The sequence below is a fragment of the Dermacentor variabilis genome, chromosome 3, assembly GCF_050947875.1.
Source record: "Dermacentor variabilis isolate Ectoservices chromosome 3, ASM5094787v1, whole genome shotgun sequence".
Taxonomy (NCBI): Eukaryota; Metazoa; Arthropoda; class Arachnida; order Ixodida; family Ixodidae; genus Dermacentor; species Dermacentor variabilis.
Genome location: NC_134570.1, coordinates 147,792,889 through 147,809,549, shown reverse-complemented (window position 1 = coordinate 147,809,549; position 16,661 = coordinate 147,792,889). Strand labels below are relative to the sequence as shown.

Below are 16,661 nucleotides of genomic sequence, written 5' to 3'. Positions count from 1 at the left end.
GTGCTACTCTCTAATTCGATTCCTTTCAGATATCTTCTTCTGCATGTGCCATCAAGTTGTATTGGAGCAGCTAATACTACCTAAGGCCTTTCATTTGTCACGATAGAGGTTCTCACAATTGCCTGCAGGGGGAAAAGCTGCACCGTGGTACTGTTGGCTTGTGTGGCAGTTCTGGGAGAGGAAAGCTTTGGATACACATCAATGGTGAAGAGCTAGAGCAGATGAAAGACGTGTGGCAACTTATTTTTTGTCTGTCCGAATAGTTTAGTCTCGCCTAAAGCGACGTGTAGGCACTGCTGGATCAAGACAGGAAATATCGACGTTTAGAATATGGCTCAAGCAAAAATGACCAATTGTCAACTGCTGTGTCCTTCTTCACCCTTCTTGTGCCGAAATCCACTTACTCCACTGTTTGCATTTCCATGGGTTCCTATAGTACCTCCAGGCATTAGGTGAAGCTTAAGTTCGTATCAATTTTTACTTGTTTGTTTCTTGATGCCGCTTCCATTGATTGTACTGACAGCAGATAGCAAATTGCAAGTTGTTTTTCTATCTTGCCTGCAGGAAAGCCCTGGAGCAAGGATGAGCTTCGGATCAAAAGCAACTCGGACCTTCACAAGCTTTGGTGTGTGGCATTCCGTGCAGTCTAGTTATACCTTTTTAACATTTACTGTATAATAGGACTCTATTAATTTACGCACCATGAACCAGTTATGTTTTGTGATAGTAAAAAAAAATGCTGAGGCGAGCAAGAAATTTCTAATAATAATTACCACATTTGCTTAACGTTTTGTCCACAAGGACAGCTGATGCTTTTTGATCTGCTAGTGAAAACTAGAGACTTCTTTTTTACAATTGCTGTTATTTTTTGTGTAGCATGAAAACTCCATCATTTCATTTTCACATGTGTTTGGGGAGCGTTGAGACAATGTAGTAAATTCAGTACTATTTGTGTGCTGCTCAGAGTTCATGCATTTCATAGGCTTGAAGTGTAGCAAATATTTTTTTTTGTTTGAATAATGTGGGGCTGCAAATTTAGCAGAGGGTGTAGGAAGAATTGGCGGGCGGGGTGCAGAAGGAGGCAATTTTTGCTACACACTTGGAGGAGGGCATTGGTTTAGGTTTAAGGGCCTCTTTACAGGCTAGGGCATTGTAGAGAAGCAGGTCTGGTGAGGAGATAGCTTGGCGACAACCGTGTCTACAAAATAACGTCCCAATGTAAGCCACAAAAAGGGCTGAAAATTGAAATGGAATTCTCTGTGCCCTAATTCTCGGAGCAGCCAGTTTCACTGTAGCAGACACCCAAGTGTCACCTACAACATCGTGGGTCCTGCCTGCAGTGCACCATTGAGCGAGTAGCAAACAAACAACGCAGGAATTTCCATGAAATGCGCAGCTTGTAAAGACACCACCAGAAATTTCCTTCACTTGGTGAAAATAAAGAAAGAAAATAGGGGACTTGCAAGGCCATGAAAACCATTAAATCTTTTTCTGCAGAAGCTGCTAGTGACTTGCCTGGTGTTTCTTTTTCCTTGAGAGCCTCATGTTTGAATATTAAGGTAACCAAGTTTTGCCTGGCTGGTGCAGCTTGTGTTTAACTTCTCATCACCGAAATTTGTTTGCAAATGAATATGTGAACTATAGTTGTATTGATTGGTGCTTTGAGAACGTCCAAGAATGCTCTTGCAAGGAAATCTTAACTCGCAGTGAAACTATGGGTTTGCTAAGGAAAGCCGACAACAGGCATTGAGTGCAAGAAGGTGTGTTCATACCTTCATCTCCACCCACTGTGTTGTGACTTGTAAAGCAGCACATTTTATGCACATTGTATCACTTGATAAAACAGTCAGTATTGCAGAGAATGAACCTCACAGTGTGTGCACTTGAGTAGTAGAGGTAGGTATGCAGGCTTTTCAGACCGTTCAGTCTCATAAGGAAACATGTGCATGGAATTTTGTTTTCGAAACAGCAGACGGTGATGCTCTGATTAGATGTTTTCATACAACTGCACATGTCAGAGTGCAGAGTGTCTCATCAATCACTGCTTAGTGAAATCGCGACAGCTGGTTGTAGGAGGCCAGAGATCAGCTGAGCCTGCTGAATCAGACCACTGAAAAATGGCTGGCCTTTTTTACAGTTATTGTGGGGGGGCAGGGGTGGGGGGTGTCTAAGTAATTTGGGCTATGCCTTGAGAAAAGAAAAAGTGCAAAACAGTTAGTTTTCAGTATGATGCAGCACTTCTCAAGAGTTACGACTTTGTTCAACACTTTCAGGGTTATCAGAACCCTCAGTTATTGAAAGTGCAATACAGTTTGCAGAAGTTAGCCACAGGCATGATGAAAACTTTGTTTATCATGGGTGTATTATAGTGCTCAGTATGAGCTGCAACACGCAAGTTATGGATAAAAATAGTGGAGGGGTTGTTGCCATTTGAATCATGCTCATGCCCCCTGCTTTCTGTTGTCTGCTTTCTTCACAGAGTGATAATACACTGGCCCGCTGAATAGCTATTGCTCCATTGTGGATTAAAAGAACAAAACAATAAGAACAGTTATGGAGCTAGGGCAGTGTGCACCATGACGAAGCACGGTGTGCTGTGGGCTAAGAACTTGCAGCTGCTCTGTGGGCCACTGTATTATAATTTCACGAAGAAAACTGACAGCTTAAAGCATCATGGGGGTATGCGCATTTCTGGAATGGCAAAACCCTCTCTAGTTTTTTTCTCAAGAGTGTGGCTGTGGCCATGACTCGCATATTGCAACTCATATTGAGCATAATATAGTATATTGTAAAAACAATGCTATTGGACCTTGCCAAAATGTTTTTGATGAAGATGTTCTTTCTCTGAGAAATAATGTTTAATGTCATTTCTACAATTACTTTAGCATTTTTGCATGCAGTAGACAGACCAAGTTATGACAGCTAAAGTTAAGAGAAGGAGCGATTTCTTGATATAATAATAATAATAATAATAATAATAATAATAATAATAATAAGAGTTGATTATTACAAACCAAGGAGGCTTTTCAGTTTCTTAACATGAAGTGCACGGTGAGCCAAGCATAGCATGTAGGAACATATCGGGTATCTCAGTAAAGCCATATAAGTGTGATTTAAAAATAGGTTTTTTTTTAGATAGAAGTATGATTTCTTCATAGCCCTGGTGTAAGTGGTGGTGGACAGCAAAGAATGGGTGCATTGTGGCAAGTAAGGGGCTAGTTAATTAAAGCACCTTACTTTCTAACTATTAGACAGCTCATCGTAATAGAAAAATTAAAACATGTTGTCTCTACGTGTCAAGTCAGCTTCAAGATACTGAAAATTTGCCTAGCAGTTGTAGCACATTGAATTAGGACTCTGTGTCCACTCAGAACTGAAACTTTGGGGCTGAGGAGTGTGCACAGCCATGCCCTCGGCAGATGTATTTCAGTGATGCCAATCAGTGATGGAAAGCCAGCATGTGTGGGCAGCATGTGCAAGGCACAGCTCAAGTGATTCCTCATCGAAAGCATGGAGCAGTGTTGCTCGGTCACGGTGCACGGATGCGTTGATTTTCGATGCACTAGGCAGTATGTCGCAGAACTGTCACGAGCTGGATGTGAAATAACACTGCAAGCAAGGGGGCATTGTGCAATAAGAATAAAAGAGAAAAAGACGAGTTGGCTATATGCAAGTCTTAGAAGTTGGTGCTGTTTTGGAAGAAGTAATATCTGTTCGGTGCATCACATGGCTACAACAATGACAGGCCAAGTTCTGATTAATAAAACAAATTGATATGGTCATTACTTTTGTTGCTGTGAAAGAAACACCAGTTAAGCTGCACATTTGTAACCAGCTCAATGTTCATTTCAGTGTGTGCTATTCCTTCCTGCATTTAAGAGTGCCTTTAATTGCTTTTTGACAACTGAATCTATGCTTCCAGAAAGACAACAGTGTTCTTCAGTAATCAGTGAGGGGCTTGAAACTGATGTCCCGACGTGCAAGAACATCAATCCTCAATGAAGAGTTAGAGAAATTGCACATTCTTTAGAACACACTCCTTCCACAAAGAACAAGCATTGCTTCTTTCAAAATAGCACCACCTTTGGAAACTTGCAAATCATCGGCACAACCATTCAAAGTGCTAGCTCTTCTTGGCTTGTTGCTCAATTTTGTGTCGTTCGGGCCGTCTGCAGTGAGAGTAACATTTGAGAGAGGCGAAAGACATGCCAAAAAACCAATTAGATAGAAATGCTCAGTGATGTGATGCAAAACTTGGCACCTTGTAACGTCACCAGATGGTGTTGCCCTTCATGAATCTGGGGTGGTGAAACATACTGATTGTGCTCGCATTAGTGTCATAGAAGTTTTGTTGGGTCATGGTCATGGTGTTGAGAGTGCCGGTGACTGTATAATGACGACAGCGTGACACTGAATGAATGCATGACAATATGACGGTGATGGTATGATGACGATGGCATGATCACAATTGAATGTTGATAGCATGGTTACAATAGAACGACGAAGGAAGAATGACGTCAATGGAACAACAAAGGTGTGACGACGACATGACAACAATGGCATGATGACAGCAGCATGATCACAGTTTAATGGTAACATTATGATTACAGTGGGATGACAGTTCTGAAATGATAATGATTGTACGACAACAGCGTGACGAGAGTTGGTTATGACTCTGGAATGGCGACGACGGCATGACGAGAGCAGGATGATGAAGCAAGAAGGATGATAGAATGAGTACAATGACACCATGATGTCGGTATGACAAGCAAGGCGAGGACTGTATGATGATGACGGCATGAAAACGGTGGCTATGCCTTCCTTGGCATGCTCCTACACACCCGGCTATGCCAGTGTATGCTTAGAAAGTCGGCAAGCACTCGAGCATTGGAGAGGAGCATAGTAGTTTAAATGACAACGCTGTATGTAAAACATCATTTACACTGAGACGTAATGGAGGAAGCAGGACCTTCAGACCTCCAACTGATGCAGCGAGCTTGAGACCAGGAGAAAAATGCCTAGCCCTCACTGCAGTGAATGCTTAAACAATCGCATTATAGTGAAACCTCTTTAAACCATAGTTGGCCGGAGCTCGGAAAAAGTATGTACTAAACGGTAGTACTGTTTAACCGAAATAGCATGAGATGGACCACTTACCTTTCAAAAACAGAACTCTGAGAGAGTGTGATGGAAGGGGAAAAAAATGCAGCATTTGTTCACTTCGCACGACAAAAGTGTTATTTTCGTTTGATGCCGCGGCGGCCTAGCAGCGACGACAGCGGCCTCAAACTTACTGAAGCTGCGAGGCAGCTTTTCAGCCAGCCCCCTTTTCTCGGCAAACACTGGCACGGCAGATTCTTCATTGGCGTTACGTATTCTCAGTGCATGTGTGTGGTAGCGCTGCAGAAGTTGCAGGGCGCCTTTTTCATTGTGGTGTGCTGTTCTCGTCGTGACGATTGCATTCATGAGGCTGACGTAATGCGCAGCTTCTGGCACTGTCAGGCCTGAAACGCCCGTTCTGTCGCTTTCCGTGTTGTCCTCATCACTGTCGCTAGCCAACACTTCGGCAACAACAGAGGCAACGATGGCGAAAAGTCTAACCACGTAGCCAACATCTCTTCTCGGTCACAGCAGTGCTGCCGAGTAACTTCTTCGCATTCCAAATGCCACACACCGAAATCAACAGCAGATCCCTGTCGTGTGCCAGCACCAACTTCTTCGTGTCACGTTTGATAGCATGAATGATGTCTAATTTTTCTTCTGTGCTGAGCATCTGGCGTCTTCTTTATCCGAGCTTCGGCATGATACGAGTCCTCGCTTGCATGACACCATAACGCTCTCTGGTACATCGCCGAAATGATGTCGATGTTGATGCATCTTCACATGCAGACGCACAGAGTGCTTGGAGGTCATTGTTCCGATCTCTGAGGCTTGTTGTTCTGCCGGGCCACCCGATGGCGACGACGCACAGCCGTGTTTGCGCAACGAAAAGTGGAAACACTACATGTTAAACGATGCGTATACAATAAGCTATGCTATGCGGATACAAAACACATTATGTTCAATGGCCGCTGAGTCAGGGATTTGACTTTACTGCTTTTAAAACTGAACTACTGTTTAGGCGGGTACGGTTTAACGAGGTTTTACTGTACAAACTTATAACCATGGTGTCGGAACAAAATCCTTTTCGTTCAGGTTTAGAGGTCCCCTCACCAGGCCCCATAACAAATTTTGGTTATACGCTGGAAGTTGTTACGTGTCCTCTAGGGAGTGTTCTCTCAAAAGTTTTCAAATTGGCTCATTAATAGCCGAGATAGAAATATTTCAGTGCCGCGAACCCATGATTTCAGCAGGCGGGCTCCACTGCCAAGGAAGACGCTCTCTTCACTTGCCCCGTCTAGCCTACACAAGCGAAATTCCTTCCCTGCGTTCTCCCATACCGGACCTCAAGGATCGCGCGACACATACATCACAGACCCCCGCCTTCATTTTTTTTCTCCTCGCATATTTTTTTTTTGGCACTACGCACGTCTGCCAACGGCGTCGTGCGCGAGCTGTTGTCTCGTTTGCGCAGTGCAGGATTTTGCACTCTGTGCACAAGGAAACATGACTAGCAGTATAATTCAGTGCTACACGAATAGTGAGGCAGAACAAGCGTATCGCAGAGCATGATCACGCACTGGAACACGGTAGAAAATGACATAGTTTCGGTGACCGCACGACTGTGGGAACAAGCAGGCGAAGCGGAAGTACATCTCTCTTGCTTTAGTGGGAAAAAAATAAAATAAAAACTACGATGACGTTTGTGTGTTTTTTTATTTCTCTAAATTTTAATTTGTCAATTCAAGCAACAGATCGCACAAATAACAGATGTTGTCTTGAAGAATTCTCGAAGTCGCATGTCACCACGAGTGACGTCACACTACGGACACGACTACGTCACCGTCTGGCTTGGAGTGCGGCGGCCGCGAGGAGATGGAAAAATCGCGTTCGGTTAGAAATTTCAAATCTTTTTTCAGCGCTTAGCGAAGTAATACTTTGCAGACACGATTGTTATCGTGCAATGTATGCTCTGCGCTTGTTAGCTCAAAATGGTCAGACCTGGTGGGGCCCTTTAAGGTTTGTTCCACTGAAAAAAGTACTGTTTCGGTTCTGCTCTGGAATGAAAAAAAAAATATATATATATCTGTAACGGTTCATAACGATTTTAATTCATGGCTCGCATGCAAACATCTTCAAAGCAGAGTAACGATAAAAACATAGTATTTATTTTTCTCACTAAGTGAATTCTGAATTCTGAGATCATGCTAATTGCATTGTGTCAAGGCACTGAGCATGATCTCAGAAGCAGCACGTCATTGAATGTACTCACCAAAATGTGAGACCGCTGTTCTAGTATAATGAACTTAAATGAGCATTAACAAGTGATAAAACTACGCTAACAACAGCATTGTACCTGTAGAAAAAAAAAAAAAACATAAGCTCTTCAGTGTGCAAGCCCTAGGTTTTCCTATGTTTCACCGAATGGCAGGCTTAGATTAGTGGAGCACTCGACCGCATATAGCTTGCACTATCCCTGCCCGAGGTACGAGCTAATGCTGACGTTGCCTGACATTGGTTGTTTCGAATTGCTGAATTTCCCCTTGAACTGAATAAAAAGATATTTCGGTTTCAATCCAAAGCAAAATAATAACATTTCAGTTACGTTTTTGTTGCAGTAAAAAAAAAAAAAAAAGATTGTTCTTTTTCGTTTATTGTTTTTGTTTTGTTCCGACACACTGCTTATGACCGTCCAGTTATTTTTTATCTTTTGTTCTTATTGAGCACCACCCACACACTAGTTTTACATTCACATCTACAGTGGGACATATCTGCGGTATGCTGCCTAATGCTCAATCAATGCAGCCTCATGCTGTGACTGGTCAACACTGCTTCATAATATCGGTGACTAATCACTTGAGCAGCGTCATGTAGACAGCCGCCATTTCAGCAGGCTTTCTGCCGCTTGCAGTTTTCAAGATATACAGTCGAACCTACTTACAACACTAATTGAGAGCTATTAAAATTTCATTGTTATAACTGGGTAGCGTGAAAAATATCAACATATGGGGATGGCAGAACTGTTGTGAGAAAGCTATAATGGCGAGGAGGACAGTGCCCTTCCCAACTGCCTTCGTCCATCCGGCTGCTGGTTGTGTTCACTTGTTTAACTAACTTTGCTTCCTGCGTGCTCCGATCGCATATAGCAAGCCACGGCTGTCAGCGTTCAGAATGGCACTGCTATAAAACTGCAAAGAGGGTTCATGGGCAGCAACCAATATGTAAGCTCCGCTGAGGCATCATTATGATGACCTCAAAAGGGGCCTTTTAAAAAATGCAAGAAGGTTGCCACAGCACCCTGTCAGCTTGAGAAATCCTGAAAAAACGTTGGGGTGAGGTCGCCACAAGCATCTCACCACCTTCGTACTTCTCACTGGCTTGCATGAGAAAACCCCATGTCCGACAGACAGCCTTGCTTGCTTTATGCGAAGCTAACTGACATCTTTTTCCAAGGCATCCGGCTGCTCCACGTAGTGCAGCAGAAGGTTCCGCACGAAAACAAAGCCCTGGAGGGACTGAGTCATCTGCTGGGCCTCTTGCGATGACAGCTCTGTTGATGCAGCCTGCCCTACCACGTCATCGCTGGTGCCGTTGCTGTCCGATGCAAGTGTGTTTGCGACGATCGCCTTATCAGTTAGAAGCACTTCGTTCCCAAATCTGTGGCAGTGCACTTTCTTTGCACTGGCAAGATCATGCATTGCCGTCTTCCGTTCGACTATCTTCCGTTTCGACAGCGAGTCAAACGAGAAACCATGTGGCCAGGAACGACTTTGACGCAACCAACAAAGATGAGCGCAATGGACTTAATCAGTTGGCAGAACTGCACACAATGAGCGGTCAGCAAGCAACCTGGGAACAGCACAGTTGGCGTGTCCCTTAGTGTTTCGAACGGTAGCGCGGCATAGAGCTATGGGCGCAGCCCATTTGTGTTTGGAGGGTTGGAAGGGTGATGAGAGAGAGGCGTGCAAGGCTGGCGATGTGGAGAAGGCTGGAAAATGAGCATGCGGCAGCTGTTGGGGCAGCAGGCCATCGTGCAGTGGCTCCAATTTCAATTTTTTTTTCTTTTCAAGGATTTCGCATTTCGTTACCTTTCATCACAGACACCCAGTAGCCAGACTTCATCATTATAACCAATAATGCAGCATGGGGGCATTGTAGTGAGTGGGTTATTTCACCATATAAAACATACAAAAGCTGTTGGTGCAGCAGCTTCTCGTTGTTATAACTGATATATTGTTTAAACCGGTATTGTTATAAGTGGGTTCACCTGTATGATGTGACATGTATGGACAGCTCACTTCAATTTTCCCATTTGCAATGAGCTGTCTAACAGTGAAATGGTTAATTAAGCAATGTCAGTTAATTAGCACCGTAGTTGCCATGCGTTTGCTTGTCCTCTGGTACCACTTACACCAGGACTCAGTCCCGAGCAGCTGCGAAGCAACTGACCATGGTGGCAGTCAGACCTGTGACGCAGCAGAGGGTGCTAAGAATCTCTGGGTTCGGATAGTCCGCCATTGGAATCTGAACCTAGCAACGTTTAACGCTAGAACGTTATCTAGTGAGGCAAGTCTAGCTGTGCTATTGGAGGAATTGTCGGGCAGTAAATGAGATATAATAGGGCTCAGTGAGGTTAGGAGGACAAAAGAAGCATATACAGTGCTAAAAAGCGGGCACGTCCTATGCTACCGGGGCGTAGCGGAGAGACGAGAACTAGGACTCGGATTCCTGATTAATAAGGATATAGCTGGTAACATGCAGGAATTCTATAGCATTAACGAAAGGGTGGCAGGTCTTGTTGTGAAACTTAATAAGAGGTACAAATTGAAGGTCGTACAGTTCTATGGCCCTACATCCAGTCATGATGACCAGGAACTCGAAAGCTTCCATGAAGACTTAGAATCAGCGATGGGTATAGTAAAAACAAAATACACTCTACTGATGGGTGACTTCAATGCCAAGATAGGCAAGAAGCAGGCTGGAGACAAGTCAGTGGGGGAATGTGGCATAGGTTCTAGGAATAGCAGGGGAGAGTTATTAGTAGAATTTTCAGAACAGAATAATATGCGGATAACGAATACCTTCTTCCGCAAGCGGGTTAGCCGAAAGCGGACATGGAGGAGCCCGAATGGCGAGACTAGAAATGAAATAGACCTCATACTCTGCGCTAACCCTGGCATCATACAAGATGTGGACATGCTCAGCAAGGTGCGCTGCAGTGACCCTAGGTTGGTAAGCTCTCGAATTAGCTTAGACTTGAGGAGGGAACGGAAGAAACTGGTACATAAGAAGCCGATCAATGAGTTAGCGGTAAGAGGGGAAACTAAAGGAATTCCGAACAACGCTACAGAACAGGTATTCGGCTTTAACTCAGGAAGAGGACCTTAGTGTTGAAGCAATGAACGACACTCTTATGGGCATCATTAAGGAGTGTGCAGTAGAAGTCGGTGGTAACTTCGTTAGACAGGATACCAGTAAGCTATCGCAGGAGACGAAAGATCTGATTAAGAAATGCCAATGTATGAAAGCCTCTAACCCTACAGCTAGAATAAAACTGACAGAATTTTCCAAGTTAATCAACAAGTGTAAGACAGCTGACATAAGGAAGTATAATATGGATAGAATTGAACCTGCTCTCAGGAAAGGGGGAAGCCTAGAAGCAGTGAAGAAGAAATTAGGAATAGGCAAGAATCTGATGTGTCGTTGAGAGACAAAGCTAGCAATATCATTACTAATATGTATAATTGCTTAAGTGGATTGAATATTTCTTGCAGAATAGAACACAGTACGTTTCTGTTAATGATCATGACTCTAAATCATGCAATGTAACATCCGGTGTTCCTCAGGGGTCAGTCCTAGGGCCTCTTCTTTTTCTAATTTATATTAGTGACCTGCCTGATTCTGTTACTTCTAACATAAGGCTGTTTGCAGACGACTGCGTTCTGTACTGCGTAATTTCTAATGAGTCTGACTTCTCCGTTCTTCAATCTGACTTAAATAAAATTTCTTCTTGGTGTGATGCATGGCTTATGAAACTAAACATTAACAAATGTAAAGCAATGAGGGTGTCTCGAAAGATTAACCAGTCCATTTCTCAGGGCTATGATCTTAACGGTTGCCCTCTTCAGTTCATCGACAGCTACAAGTATCTAGGCTTCCATATCATTAATATTCTGTCATGGCAGAAGCATATCCACCATGTTATTAACAAAGCTAACAGTTCCCTTGGTTTTCTTAGGCGGTATTTCCGCCTCGCTCCTGTTCCGCTGAAACTACTACTATATAAAACACTCATGCGTTCTAAACTCGAGTACGCTTTATCGATATGGGACCCGTATACTTGCTCGTTACCACGGTCCATAGAATCGGTTCAGAACCACTCAGTTAGGTTTATCCTCTCAAACTACTATCGCTTAGCCAGCATTTCTCACATGAAGCAAATGCTTGAACTACCTCTCCTTTCTACTAGACGTCGAATTTCCCGCTTATGCCTGTTTCACAAAATACACTACACTAATAATGAGGTAAAAATGACACTTTTTTCACCACCGAGCCATTTGTCATTCCGTATTGATCATTGAATGAAGGTTAGGGTGCCTCAGTGTAAAAGCAATGTATACCTCGAAGCCTTCATCCCGAAAACAAATCAAGACTGGAATCGCCTTCCCGCATCCATCGTCACTATCACAGACCATGATGTGTTCAAGTCGGCTATCTGTGACCATGTGCTGCCTTATTAGCTTTTTTTTTCTTTTTCTATTGCCACTCCTCTCTGTAATGCCTGTACGGCCTTGAAAGTAAATAAATGAAATATGGATGAGATGGTTCAAGTGGCTGAGGAATTCTGTAGAGACTTGTACAGTACCTGTGACACCCACGATGATAATGTGAGAGAGAATAGTCTAGAGGAATTTGACATCCGACAAGTAATGCCGGAAGAAGTAAACAAAGCCTTGAGAACTATGCAAAGGGGAAGGCAGCTGGGGAGGATCAGGTAACAGCAGATTTGTTGAAGGATGGTGGGCAGATTGTTCTAGAAAACTGGCCACCCCGTATATGCAATGCCTCATGACCTCGAGCGTACCGGCATCTTGGAAGAATGCTAACATAATCCTAATCCACAAGAAAAGGGACACCAGAGACTTGAAAAATTATAGACCGATCAGCTTACTGTCCACTGCCTGCAAAGTATTTACTAAGGTAATTGCAAATACAATCAGGAACACCTTAGACTTCTGTCAACTAAAGGACCAGGCAGGATTTTGTAAAGGCTACTCAACAACAGACCATATTCACACTATCAATCAGGTGATAGAGAAATGTGCCGAATATAACCAACCCTTATATATAGCTTTCATTGATTACGAGAAAGCGTTTGATTCAGTTGAAACCTCAGTCATGGAGGCATTATGGAATCAGGGTGTAGACGAGCCATATGCAAAAATACTGAAAGATATATGTAGCGGCTCCTTAGCCACCGTAGTCCTCCTTAAAGATAGCAACAAAATCCCAATAAAGAAATGCGTCGGGCAGGGAGACACTATTTCTCCAATGCTATCCACAGCGTGTTTACAGGAGGTAGGTATTTAGAGACCTGGATTGGGAAGAGTTGGGGATAAGAGTTGATGGAGAACACCTTAGTAACTTGCAATTCGCTGATGATATTGCCTTGCTTAGTAACTCAGGGGACCAATTGCAATGCATGCTCATTGACCTGGAGAGGCAAAGTAGAAGTGTGGGTCTAAAAATTAATCTGCAGAAAACTAAAGCAATGAATAGCAGTCTCGGAAGAGAACAGCAGCTTACGATAGGTAGCGAGGTATTGGAAGTGGTAAGGGAATACATATACTTAGGGCAGGTAGTGATTGCGGATCCGGATCATGAGACTGAAATAATCAGAAGAATAAGAATGGGCTGGGGTGTGTTTGGCAGGCATTCTCAAGTCATGAACAGCAGGTTGCCATTATCCCTCAAGAGAAAAGTTTATGACCAGCTGTGTCTTACCAGTACTCGCGTATGGGGCAGAAACCTGGAGGCTTACGAAAAGGGTTCTACTTAAATTGAGGACGACGCAACGAGCTATGGAAAGAAGAATGATTGGTGTAACATTAAGGCATAAGAAAAGAGCAGATTGGGTGAGGGAACAAACGCGGATTAATGACATCTTAGTTGAAATCAAGAAAAAGGAATGGGGGGGCATGGGCAGGACGTGTAATGAGGAGGGAAGATAACCGATTGTCATTAAGGGTTACGGACTGGATTCCAAGGGAAGGGAAGCGTAGCAGGGGGCGGAAGAAAGTTAGGTGGGTGGATGACATTAAGAAGTTTGCAGGGACAACATGGCCACATTAAGTACATGACCGGGGTAGTTGGAGAAGTATGGGAGAGAGGCCTTTGCCCTGCTGTGGGCGTAACCAGGCTGATGATGATGACACCAGGACTCAGAGGGAACTACACTTACATAATGGAACAACTACTTTAAATAATACCTATAGTGTTTGCTGATACGCCTGGTATGATAAATGACGATATGGCACCCAGTAAACAATTTGTACTGGATTGCTCTGGGCATTTGTGAAACTACCATCGACAAGCCGCATGCGTGCATAAGAAGTGTTGTGTGCAGTGCGTCTGGTGTATCATCTGCATCTTGAAGACCATATCATTACTTGCAAAAGGCATGGAAGTCACTTGTGCATAAAGGATGTCCCATCCTATCCATTCATGGTTAATTATATTGCCATCCTTGTGAACTGTACATAAGTTAGTTGTCAAAGGATAAGATCAAGATAGAGTGGCTTTTGTTTGTAAAAGTGTGTTTTTCCTTTTGCAGCCAGCCAGGCTAGCTTTATAGCAGATTAACCATAGAAAATTGTGCCCTTTGTGCTTGTATAGTGTATCGCTAGTGCCTTCACAATCACCCACTTCTGATACAGCTCTGAATACAAGCTGTGAGTTTGTGTGTTTTTAAATTTGGACCACCTTATCCTTAGATTTCGCTGGCGTGTTGTGTCTTCGAACAGCTGGCCGTAATTCCATTCATTTTGTGCATGATGATGAACCTACTTGTATGGATCCCTTGAAAAAAAGCTGTTAGCAAAGCAATGTGGCCACCCAACAAACAAAGCAATGTGGCCACCCTTCGTACAAGTATTTTCTCAGCAACTTCAACACTCTTCTGTTTCACAGTGCAACATGTCAGGTAAGAGGAACTGAAATGGCAGCACCAATGCAGAATACTTTTTGTTTATTGTGATAGCAATTATATACGGACGCTTGAGGTACGTCTGTACCGTCAGAACCATCGTCACTGTTGTCACCCCCCACCGTTCAAGCTGTCGTGCTGTGACGGTACTGACGTGCATGCATGACTCTCACGTGGAGGGTTGCAAGGTCTTGAGACATGTGCAGTGCGTTAGGCTGCAAGAGGGATGAATGCAAGTGAACTTGCTCTGCCAAATCGGCTCTACGGGAGCCAGGGCAATGCTCTGGCTTCTGCTGCTGGCATGCGTGCTCTACACATGCGTGCACATTAACTTTCCTGATGAGCAGCCGTGTGCAGACCACACTGTAGTGCGACAACTCGTCCGAGTGGAATGGACAGTAAAAATGTCAAGCTGAATGTATCTGACCCGTTCTCTGGGCAACAATGAACGCCGGTGGTTTTCCTGCGGTTTCATTCGTGCGCCGTCTACGCATGGTGCCTGCAAAGTCGTTGGCAGGGCTCCTTCATCATGCTACCTTTCTGAGACAGCAAACCTTGCTATTGCTTTCAGTGCTTCAGCTTCGGGAAAAACTGTCAATTTCTTTATTGTTTCTTCATGAGGGCGAAGATGTCAGTGGCGCAGTTTTGTTTCATAGTGACGGTAGAAAGTACGAGTGGTTTGAAAAATTTTGACGGTGGGATGTCACTTTGGGACAACATTGTTGAGTTTGCTTGTCATTGTTTTGTGTTTTTTTTCTTTTGTGGCCCTCTGTAGGTACGTTTTGCTTAAAGAGAAAAACATGCTGCTCACCATGGAGGAGGCAGCGAAGCGTGAAGTGGAGCTCTTCCCGAATCCTGAGCGTATTGACAAGGTAAATCTTGATGTGTCAGCATGCTGTGCCTGGCTTTTAGTCTCTGTTTTTTTTTTTTTTTATCAGTGCAGATGACTAGTCACTAATATGTCCTGAATGTAGTCCCTGCTGTCACTGATATTTTGGCCTCAGTGGGCATCATTAAAAGGTTGCAATAATGAGTCCGGAAAACCATATTCACAGTCTACCGCCATTTTGAAAGTGGCCATGAGAGCAGATTGGTGCATTTCTTCACTAAACTTTGCTTGCCTACAACAGGTGTAACACTTATGTCACCCTACCATTAACTATCTAGGAGCTTATAAGTTTATTGATATCATTTTATCTTAAGTTGCTGCTATGCACATATCTTTAATGACAATAAATGTTGCAACGATGATAGCTGCAGCCATAGGCAGAGAGTTTTCACTTTTCCAGGGGGAAGGGGGGGCTGGGGCCCAACCAGCTTTCCGAACCATATATATATATATATATATATATATATATATATATATATATATATATATAATCTCTTGCACTTGAAGAAACTTCGTGTGACCTCGAAGAATTGAGCGCGGAAGTGATGGCATTATATGAGTATATAAAAGACCTCATATTAAGAGACGGTTCAGTTTCACAGCCTGAGTCCTCTTGGTGGTGTAACCTTCCTTCGTGTAATTGTTGCATACTTGGCTATCACTAATACTGCATTGCCTTTCCGGTGAAACTGCAACCTTTCTCTCTTTTTTTTTCTGTGAGTCCGAGTATAAGCGCTGCCGCACATTGCTGCTGTTGATTCACATTTTGAGTGAATCTGGCTCGGCCTCATTTCGGTGACTGAGTAAATTATACAGTGTTCCCCAACTATCATGCATCAAGTCTTAAAAAAAGAGCAGTTGCGTTACTTGAAGAAAACTTAGTGCATATTGTTTCCAGTATAGTGGAGCAGCCGCCAGTAATTATTTTGTTACTGAGATTTAATTTGGTAATTGCAGTTAATTATCTCACTCGACAAGTACTGTCCTAACTTTCAAAATGTCAATGAGCCATTTGTAGGCACCCCGAAATGACATCTAACAGTGTTTTCAGTGACGTACTAATGGCGTACAATTTTTGCCGACTGGCAAAAAAACCTCATGATGTATGAAAAATACCATGTGAGTGCGCTTCCACCCGCATGATAAAGTAGTGCCCTCAAATAAGCTGATTGAAAGCAACTGCATTGCCTGTCGCAAACCCGAAGAGACAGCGCATCACCTTGATAATCGTACGGAAGGAGCACCAACAGCAGGTTTCGCGGATTCGCAGTTATTCCTTCCTCTCATTTCTATGTCACACTGATTATCCGTCTCTCAAGGCCGACTGATCACATTGATAACAAAAGCCCTTTGATAACGCGGCCGAAGCGCCACTCTGACCATGCAAGAAATGCGAAAAGCAATGTAATAGGCATAGAATGTTTCGAAATCCTGGCTTTGCTCACACCGCATCGAAAGAGTGCCCGC

At 43.6% G+C, this 16,661-nt stretch overlaps 1 protein-coding gene across 1 annotated transcript in view; it reads left to right on the top strand.

The window, feature by feature from the left end:
- The window catches only part of mRpL47 (mitochondrial ribosomal protein L47), a 43,722-nt gene that overhangs the window by 7,360 nt on the left and 19,701 nt on the right, over window positions 1-16,661 (top strand). Inside the window, exons 3-4 of the mRNA XM_075686487.1 lie at window positions 565-625; window positions 15,081-15,177. Of these exons, the coding sequence (XP_075542602.1) occupies window positions 565-625; window positions 15,081-15,177 (158 nt within the window). The remainder of the gene's footprint in view (window positions 1-564; window positions 626-15,080; window positions 15,178-16,661) is intronic.